Below are 9,313 nucleotides of genomic sequence, written 5' to 3'. Positions count from 1 at the left end.
AGTATCCAAAGGGAAGGGCAAAGACTGGCTGCTAAACTCCAGATAGACAGACTTGGTCCTTTCCTTCCTCAATGAGATTTTTATATAGCCTCTCTAGTGTTGTTGACAGAATGCTCAGGATGTTTTCTTAAGCCCTGTTTATACTAGTTTTCAAAAGAACATTTCATTAGTCTGTTGTCTATTTACAATGGAAGAGTTGCTTGCCTCATTAAAAAGGTCAATTTCATGTTGCTGAATTAGGACCTATCAGAGTGTCCATGTGCCAGCAGGACAATAAAAATGAGCTCTTGGTTATGTGGGGGGAAAGTATTTTATACTGAGATGTGTTTGTCATTGACATTTAGATTTGAACTAGAAGATTTTGGAAGCAAAGCAGCAAAAGTTCATTATTTTCTCTAGGATAAAATACAAAATATTTAAGGCTCTTCACAATCTTGCTCTAGTCTACTTTTCCAGACTTATTTGTATATTTCTCCCTTTCATGCATTCTATATTCCAGATAAATTTGGCCAATTTGATGTTCTCCAAATGTGTCACACCATCTCCCATTACCATGTCTTTGCCCATCTCAAATCATCATATTTTTGTGCATAGTATCCCTCATGCTTAGCGTGCCATCTCCATAAGATCTTTCCTAATTCTCTCCACCCTCAGTTGTCAGTAACCTCTTCTTTCTATATTAATTTTTATTTACTTTTCTATGTATACATGTCTCTCTCCACTTCCCTTTCCTCTTCAATATAATTCTTTGAAGGGAAGGATTATTTTTATTTTTATCTTACTATTGCTAGATCATGTTTGGCACATAATAGTCACTTAATAAGTACTTGTTGATTGATTAATGAATGACCTAATGAATGATATACCTGTTTTAGATAATCAACCTCAGAGAGCAAAACTTCAAAGATAAGGGAAAGGAAGAGAAACATTTTGATCAATAAACAAGCAGGTATTCTATTTTTTTTTTTTTTTTTTACAAATAGGAGATGGAGGATATATTTGTGTACTTTATAATCTGTGTCTGTCTTAAAAGACAATGTAAGGTCAAACACACATGTTGATAAAGATTTGCACCTCAATTTTTCCTGAGTGGCCCATCTCATCAAGGATGAAAATGAATTTTTGATGTGATTAGGAATCCTTTTTTCAGCCTCCCATATTTAAGAGAAGACATATTAAAAGAATGAGGTGTGTTGATATGTGTTTGGCTTAGGAGGCATCTTTTTGTAACTATCATATTATGTGCCTGATCCAGAAGATCAAATTCCATCATTGATGTAATTCTCGTAGGCTACTGACAGGTAACTTTCCATAGAGGTCATGGAACAGATGGTCAGGCATTTTGCTTTAGTCTGCTGATTTGCCCAAAGTGAATAATTTGCTTTAATTCTCCACATTTCCATTGTCTCACATAATCAAAGGATGTCTGAGTTGGGAGGGACTTCAAAGACCATTTGGTTTAATCTGCATCTGATTTAGAATTACTTTTATATAGCACACTGTGGTCTCATTCTAATGTTCTTTATTAAGGACTATGGGAGGGGTCATAAACTTTTTCTTTTGTTTTCCTAGATCTTTAAACACAATAGACATTAAATGTTTGTTGACTTGATTCTGAATCAGTTCAGAAAATGAATTCTTTTTTGAGAGCCTACTTCTGAACTCTGTAGGATGGAGGCTTTTGTATGTTGGAGCCAATCTATAATGCCATAATGGTCATTATGACTGAATTAGTTTTTTGGTATTGCCAAAATGCCATTAATTGGGGGTCCCAATGGATACTGACAGAGTGGTAATAAACATTGTGCAATGCAGTATGTATAAAGGGGACAGAAATGGCTATAGAAGTTTTTTTCTTTTAAGCCTGTACATCATTCTGCTTGCTGCATACTCACCCAGATGCCTGGGGATCCCTTGTCCAGAGGTTTGTGATGAAATGGAATGGAGGGACCCAGTTTGCCACTCTAGAATGTGCTTAGTCATTCTCTGACTGCTTATAGTCTCCTTACTGTACAGTACACACACACACACACACACACACACACACACACACACACACAAAATCTCTGCCATTACCTTTTGTGTTAAAAACAAAATTGTACCTACGGCAAGACTACTTGAGCTTTGTCTCAGGTAACCAACTTTTAAAGAAGCTCTTCTTCTGGTCTATTATCTTTGTAATTAGTGGTCCTTTACCATCCCACACCATGAAGACTGACTATCCTTGTTTCCTCATGAACACTACTCCCTCTCTAAGGTCCTGTTGTTTTGTCACTCTCTTTTAAGTCTTGCCTTCTACCATGATCACTTTATCTGCTACCTGCCCGTTGCCACCTCCTGCTGGAATTTTAAGGAGGTGGGGGATATTAATGTGGACATGCTCTCTTCCCTTTTCAGCAAGAAACCCATCTGGATATTATCAGGAGAAGCCAATTTCTCGACTACACTATTTGTATAGAGTGATTGTGAGGATGGAACTCTTTATCAACCTCTCTCGTCTCTCCCTAACCTCTGGATATCATTAAACAACATTTGTGATATTGATTAGCATATCTTTAGACAGGTGTGGGACCTGGTCTGCCAGGTATCCCATATAGCTGCTCTTTGATCCCTCCCTCTGAGTACCAAATTCTTCTCTGGGACTGAGAAACCCCCAAGGTTATCTTTCCCCTATCAAAGATCTGCTCATGTTGAAGATCTCTGCTAAGTCCTTTTCAGGACTAAGTCTGCATTGAGGTAATCTCCTTCCCTCATAGTGTCTTCCCTCTAATAGCATCTTTCTCCTTATTCTAGCTAACTCTGGTTGGTCTGCTAAACTTTTCTATGGATCTAACTCATAACCCAATAATCCAATAAGCCTCATGACATATTCCTTTTCTTGGTAACTCTATTGTTCTCCCAATTCTATTTCATATTTGCCACTCCTGGTCCCTATTTTACCTCTTCCTTGTGTCTGTAACCTCTTCCACTAAACAAACCTACTTTTAGACAAAGAAAACAGCCATTGTGGATTTATCACATGTTATTTCAAACTAGAAATTGCTATCCTGGCTTCAACATTATGATTTCATTTGTGAAGAGATGGGCCACCACCTCTTTCAGTACATTTACATCTGAACCAAGTTAACTCTCTTCTTGCACCATTTCAGATGAATAGGCCTGGGTTCAAGAATTCCTAGTTATGATTTTGAATAAAAACAAATAAAGAAATAATTCAATGAACAATGCCAAGATATAACTTTTACAAATCAGATGATTAAAACCCAGGCACAGTATTTTGAAATCACAAAATTTAATTTAATTTTAAAATCACAAAAGCTTGCGGGCAGAAATTGTCTTTCTGTTTATATTTGTATTTGCAGAGTTTTCACAATGCCTGGAATATAGTAAGCACTTAATAAATGCTTATCGAATTGATAAATGTTCATACTTAAAATTATGTCTTGGCTATAAGTTTCCCTGAATATGACCTTGTTTTTATAAAAAAAAATTCTTCATTCATACTGACAATATTTTTAAGGAAAAATTATTCTAGAGTCAAAAGAAACAGGTTAAAATGCTACCTTTTGCTTCTTGTTATCTATATGATCTTGGGAAAAATCACTTAATTTCTCTAAGCTTCATTTGTTAAAAAAAAAAAAAAGTAATAGCCTTTTATTTTCAAAATATATGCAAAGATAGTTTTCAGTATTTATCCTTACAAAACCTAGTATACCAAAATTTTCTCTTTCTTTTCCCCCCACCCCTCTCCTAGGCAATAAGTAATCTAATATATGTTAAACATATGCATTTCTTCTAAACATATTTCCAGATTTATCTTGCTACACAAGAAAAATCACATCAAAAAGGGAAAAAATGAGAAAGAAAATGCAAGCAAACAACAACAAAAGGTGAAAATACTATGTTGCTATCCACATTCAGTTCCCATAGTTCTCTTTCTGGATGCAGATGGCTCTCCCCGTCACAATCTATTGGAATTGGCCTGAATCATCTCATTGTTAAAGAGCCAAGTCCATCACAGTTAATCATCACATAATCTTGCTGTTGTGTACAATGTTCTCTAGATTCTACTTACTTCACTTAGCATCAGTTCATGTAAGTCTCTCCAGCCCTTTCTGAAATCATCCTGCTGATCGTTTCTTATAGAACAATAATATTTCATAACATTTATATACCTCAATTTATTCAACTATTCCCCAACTGATGGGCATCCATTCAGCTTCTAGCTCTTTTTGGTTTCATTTTTCTTATCTGTAAAATAAGGGATTCATAGGATTATTGATTTAGAGATTAAAGGGATCATCCCATTTTACAGGCAACCAAACTTAGTTACAAAAAGTGGCTAGCTTAGGGCAATAAAATTAATAAGTGTTTGAGGCAAGATTCAAACTCTATGCACTTGACTCTATGCACTATAATTTATCCATTCCAGCAAGCAACCTCATTTGTATTTCATATCTCTTTGTTCTCTTCCACTTTAAAAATTAGTGTTACTTAGAGGCATCTAAGTGACTCAGCAGATAGAGGACTGTACCTGGAATAAGAAGGACCTGAGTTCAAATCCAGCCTCAGACACTTACCAGCTGTGAGACCCTGAGAAAGTCATTTAATTTAAGTCTGCATCAGTTTCTTTAATTATGAAATGGGGATAATGACAGCAAAAGTCATCATCTCAAAAGTTGTTTGTTATTATGTTTAGTCGTGTCTGACTCTTCATGACTCCATTTGGGAATTTCTTGGCAAAAATACTGAGGTAGTTGGCTCTTTTCTTCTCCACTCATTTGCTAGATGAGGAAACTGAGGCAAACAGGGTAAGTGACTTGTCCAAGGTCACACAACTAGGAAGGGTCTGTGGCTGGATTTGAATTCAGATCTTTCTGAATCTAGGCATCGTGCTCTATTCACTGTCCTATCCGTTGCTCCCAGAGTTGTTGTGAGGATCAAATGAAGTAATGTTTGTAAGAATAGCAGCACTCAGCATAATGCCTGATACATAGTAAGCATTCTATAAATGCTTATTCCTTTTCTAATGCTTTTTATGGAACATATACATGTATAAAGTCTTAATGTAATTATGGTTTATTTGCACTGATGCAATGATCTTGTACAATGATCTTCTTTCCACTAAGACCTGCTTGTATTACGACTGCAAATCTAGAAGACCACCCACAATGATCCAATTAGTCAATAGACAATGATTTTGAAGCAAATGCATACCTGGACTATTTGGTATGTGGTCTAATAAAGGAAAAAAATGTTTTCCCTAGAAGGAATACAAGGAATATATCATTATCATTAAGAATAATAATTATTAACAATAAATATGTCTTTCCCTTGAACTAATTCCTATTTGTAAGGTAGTAATTATTATATGTTCAACATGATGTTTATATCCATATAGTTTGTAGTGAGAATGTCAATATTGACATGCATCATGGGGTCATAGAGCTCAGTTTCTCTATCAGTGTCTCAACTCCTTGGCAATTGGACAACCATCTCCCACTTAGCATACCATTAGCTAAATTGTCATTAATACATGGTCCAAAACTCATGTGATCCTCAGCACCCTAAACTTCCCTGTCCACCATTCTGCCACCATCACTAGTGATGTCAAAAGGGATTGCAAGGAACTGAGGACCATTTTTTAATTCTTAAGTTTCATGAGTTCAATTTAATTCAAAATAACATGGGATTATTAAGCACCTTTTATTTGACAGACAGATATATTCATATAATGGATACAGAGCCTGCCTCAGAGTCAAGAAAACCTGCATTTAAATCCAGCCTCAGAAATTCACTAGCTGTGTGACTCTTGGCAATGTCTCAATCTATGTTTACCCATTTCCTGATCTGTAAAATAGGAATAATAATCTAATTTCTCACAGCTTTCTACCTCCACCTCCTTTAGCTCCTATTTGTGTGTCCTCTTTCCTTATTAGAATTTGAGGTCCTGGAGGGCAGGCACAGTGTTCCTTGTTCCTTGTATATATATCCCTAGTGCTTAGCAGAGTGACTAGCATATAGTAAGTACTTAATAATTGATTATTGTTACCTGCTTGCCTACCTCCCCGAGGATAAAGTAAGACAATATTTGTTAAAATTACGAAAAAAATCAAATGTTTTGCAAGCTATAAAGCATTACATTAATGATAGACATGATGATTATCTCATGTACATTGGCTGTGTGATCCTGGGGAGGCCCCTTAAATTATTAGCACTCTCCCAGAGGTATCAAACTCCCAAATTCCCAAGTATAGCCTTGATCAGATTAAAATTTAATTAAGAAACATTTAACAAAACTCTGTGAGAGAACTTATAATTTAAAGTATTTCCTCAGGATCACACAGTCAATGTAAATGAGATAATCATCATGTCTATCATTAATATAGTGCTCTACAGAATGAAAAAGCATTTGATTGAAACATACAGGAATATGTATAACTTCAATTTGATACCAATTATCAAAGAATATACATTTCAGAGAAGGTGTCAACCTGCATTGTTATAGGGAATTTCCTTACCTAGGAATTCCTTTTATCAATGAATTCACAAATCTAGTTCTTATCTTCTCTCCCTATATGATGAACACTGCCCTAGGTCCTGTGGTACCAAGACAGAAATACATCAAACTTCTTGAAGGATTTTATGTTGCATCCAGGGATGGTAGGTGACCATAGGTACAAAGGTAAAAAATGCAAAATATATAAAAATAAAGTACAATGTTGTTTAAGAAAGGCTGAGAAGTAGCAATAAGAGAGGGTTCCTAGATGGGCTTTGTGTAGGAAGTGGCCCTTGTGTTGGACTATGAGGAAGGTGATGAGAAAGAAGAACATTTCAAGCATAGGGATAGATAGTCTGTATACAAAAACATTGAGTAGGGATTGGAATGTTATGTCCAAAGCATAGCAAGTACATCTCACAGCCCAGGTTCAAGTCAAAATTAAATCAGTCAAGAAAGAAACAAGAAAGAACCAAATGATGAATGATTTTAAATATTAAACAAAGGGTTGAATATTTTATCTTTATATCTTAATCCTTGAAGTTATAGAGTGCTCTTGAATCTTTTTGCCTGGGAGCATGACAAAGTCAGATTTTTAGTTTTGGAAGAATAGTTTGTTGCTGGGGGTGAGTGAGATGGATGCCAGTGATTAAAGAGAGGATTGTTGTTTGTCTTTTGTTCTTGAAAAGAACCATCATTTTATGCAAATGAATTGAAATTAAGTGAGGGAGAACTATTCAAAGTGACTAGTCTCACTCTCTCCTCCAGAACCATGTGGGTCCAGTGGCCAGATATAGATCAGGATGATTGGAGATGACTCTGATGGTGACCTTTTTGAGTTTTTGACAGGTCTCAGTTTATCTGAAGTAACACATTTAGTGATTAAGGTAAAAATGAAGCAAAAAATAGCTTCTTTTGCCTAGTCAAAAAAACCTCCCACTATCTGATATATTGTTGCTCATTAGACATTTCAATTTTGTGTGACTATGTGACCCTATTTGGAATTTTCTTGGCAAAGATACTGGAGCAGTTTGCTATTTCCCTTTAAATAACAATCTTAGACACATAAAATCTTTTACAATTTGGCTCCAATCTACTCTTTCAGGCTTATTCTCTATTATTCCTCTATACATTTTCTGGTCTGGATAGCTAATCTAGATGTCTTCTTCGCTCACTTTGATGCATCTCCCATCTTTTCCTTTACAGCTCCCAAAAGATACTTCCTTCATTTATTTCTCTTGGAAATCTTTTTTTTTTTCTTTAAAGCTCAATTTCCAAAGGTCTTATATGAGACCTTTCCTAATTTCTCGGCTGTTAGTGACCCCAGCTATATTGCATTTATATTGTGTATATTTGGCATAATTGATAGACAATCAGTGTTAAGCCATAAAGACCAAGGTTCAGGTCTTGCCTTTGATACATATGGGCTTTGTGATCTTGGACAAATCACTTATTTTCTCAGTAGTCTCAGCAACATTTTAACGCTATATAAGTTGAAGAAAAGATGCAGTCATAAACTTGGTAGTTTTCTACATCAATTAAATCACAGATATAGCCATATTCCTATATTTTAATATATTTAGATATTTGCATATTTTCTATCTTGATTTTATATCTAACTTTCTGAGAACAGGGCTGCTTTTTTATTTCCCCAGTGCTGATAATAGCTATTGGCATGTAGGAGCATAATAAGTGCCTATTTATTGGTTTCTACTTCTAAAAATTTAGAACCACTTTATAGTTTTAAAATGCTACTATTTGGAAGGTAGAAAATAAACATATATAGCAAGAGTACATAAATAATTTTTTAAAAAAACCATAGACATTTGTGCTATGCCAGAAGGGGAAAAAAGTTTATTATTAGTCTCTAGGAAGACACAAAAGACTGTAAATAGAACCCCCCAAATGTCCCAAATAAAGAACCATATATATCAGTCTAATAGAGCTGAATATCCTTGGAAGGACAAAGTGATATTCACCTCTCCATTTTCCAGACTACCAATGGGGGCTTCACAATTCCTTTTATATTGATGCTGAAAATGGTTCTGCCACATCTGGCCCCATCCCAACATCTGGTGTAATTGGTGGCTACTGAAGCAGGTCAAACTAGGATAGGCATCTTGTAAGTGTTGCCAGATTCTGGGCAGAGGCAGCCACCACTCAGCAGCATGGTGGGGCACAAGGCTCACAGGGGCAAGGGCAAGGCTGGATGTGTGTGGTCAGGTCCAGGTTCTCCAGGCAAGGTTTGGGCTGGTCACAATTGAGCAGGAAGCATGAGGGCACACAGGGCTGAGGGATGTGGCAGGGAGGTGGGCAGCAGTCGCAGCAGGTGGGCTCCAGCAGCCAAGTGGTATGTGGGCAGGTGCTAGGGAGGCAGACTCCACATCGGCAGCACTTGTCGGAAGAGCAGATGGTAGTGGCAGGTCCAGTGGGGACACTGCAGCAGCAGTCGTGGTAGCAAGACATGATGTTGGGAGTTTTTTTTTCCTGCTTAGTAGGAAAGGAAGATGAGTATTTTTTGATGATGTGAATGTCTGCTCTCTTTGTGGGGCTCTTATATACCCTCCCCAGCAGGGGCTGGACCAATCCCAAGGCTTCTTTCCTTATTTTTGTTTTTTTTTCCTGGATCTATTATCTCTTGGCTGATTTGACATTTACATGCCAACAAAGAGTCTTTATTCTTGATAATTACATTTTATTTGAGTTCATTACTAAGTCTTAACTGATTCCTCTTGGCATTTGTCACTGGGAATCAAGCTTTACGAGATACATCAAAGAGTTTGTCATTACATCAATTTACACAACAGTCCTCAT

At 36.4% G+C, this 9,313-nt stretch overlaps 1 protein-coding gene across 1 annotated transcript; it reads right to left on the bottom strand.

Moving 5' to 3' along the window:
- Positions 1–8,324: 8,324 nt before the first annotated feature.
- On the bottom strand, positions 8,325–9,011 carry LOC127558801 (keratin-associated protein 3-3-like). The gene has a single exon (XM_051992111.1). It carries the CDS (start codon positions 8,963–8,965, stop codon positions 8,660–8,662), a length of 306 nt encoding a protein of 101 aa, XP_051848071.1. The 5' UTR covers positions 8,966–9,011; the 3' UTR covers positions 8,325–8,659.
- Between the last annotated feature and the right edge of the window lie 302 nt (positions 9,012–9,313).

This window comes from Antechinus flavipes, chromosome 4, assembly GCF_016432865.1.
Source record: "Antechinus flavipes isolate AdamAnt ecotype Samford, QLD, Australia chromosome 4, AdamAnt_v2, whole genome shotgun sequence".
In the NCBI taxonomy this organism is placed as follows: Eukaryota; Metazoa; Chordata; class Mammalia; order Dasyuromorphia; family Dasyuridae; genus Antechinus; species Antechinus flavipes.
This window is presented reverse-complemented; position numbering and strand designations above follow the sequence as displayed.

Coding starts and splice junctions, on each gene's coding strand:
- LOC127558801 (XM_051992111.1), bottom strand. CDS start 8,965: ATGTCTTGCTACCACGACTGCTGCTGCAGTGTCCCCACTGGACCTGCC.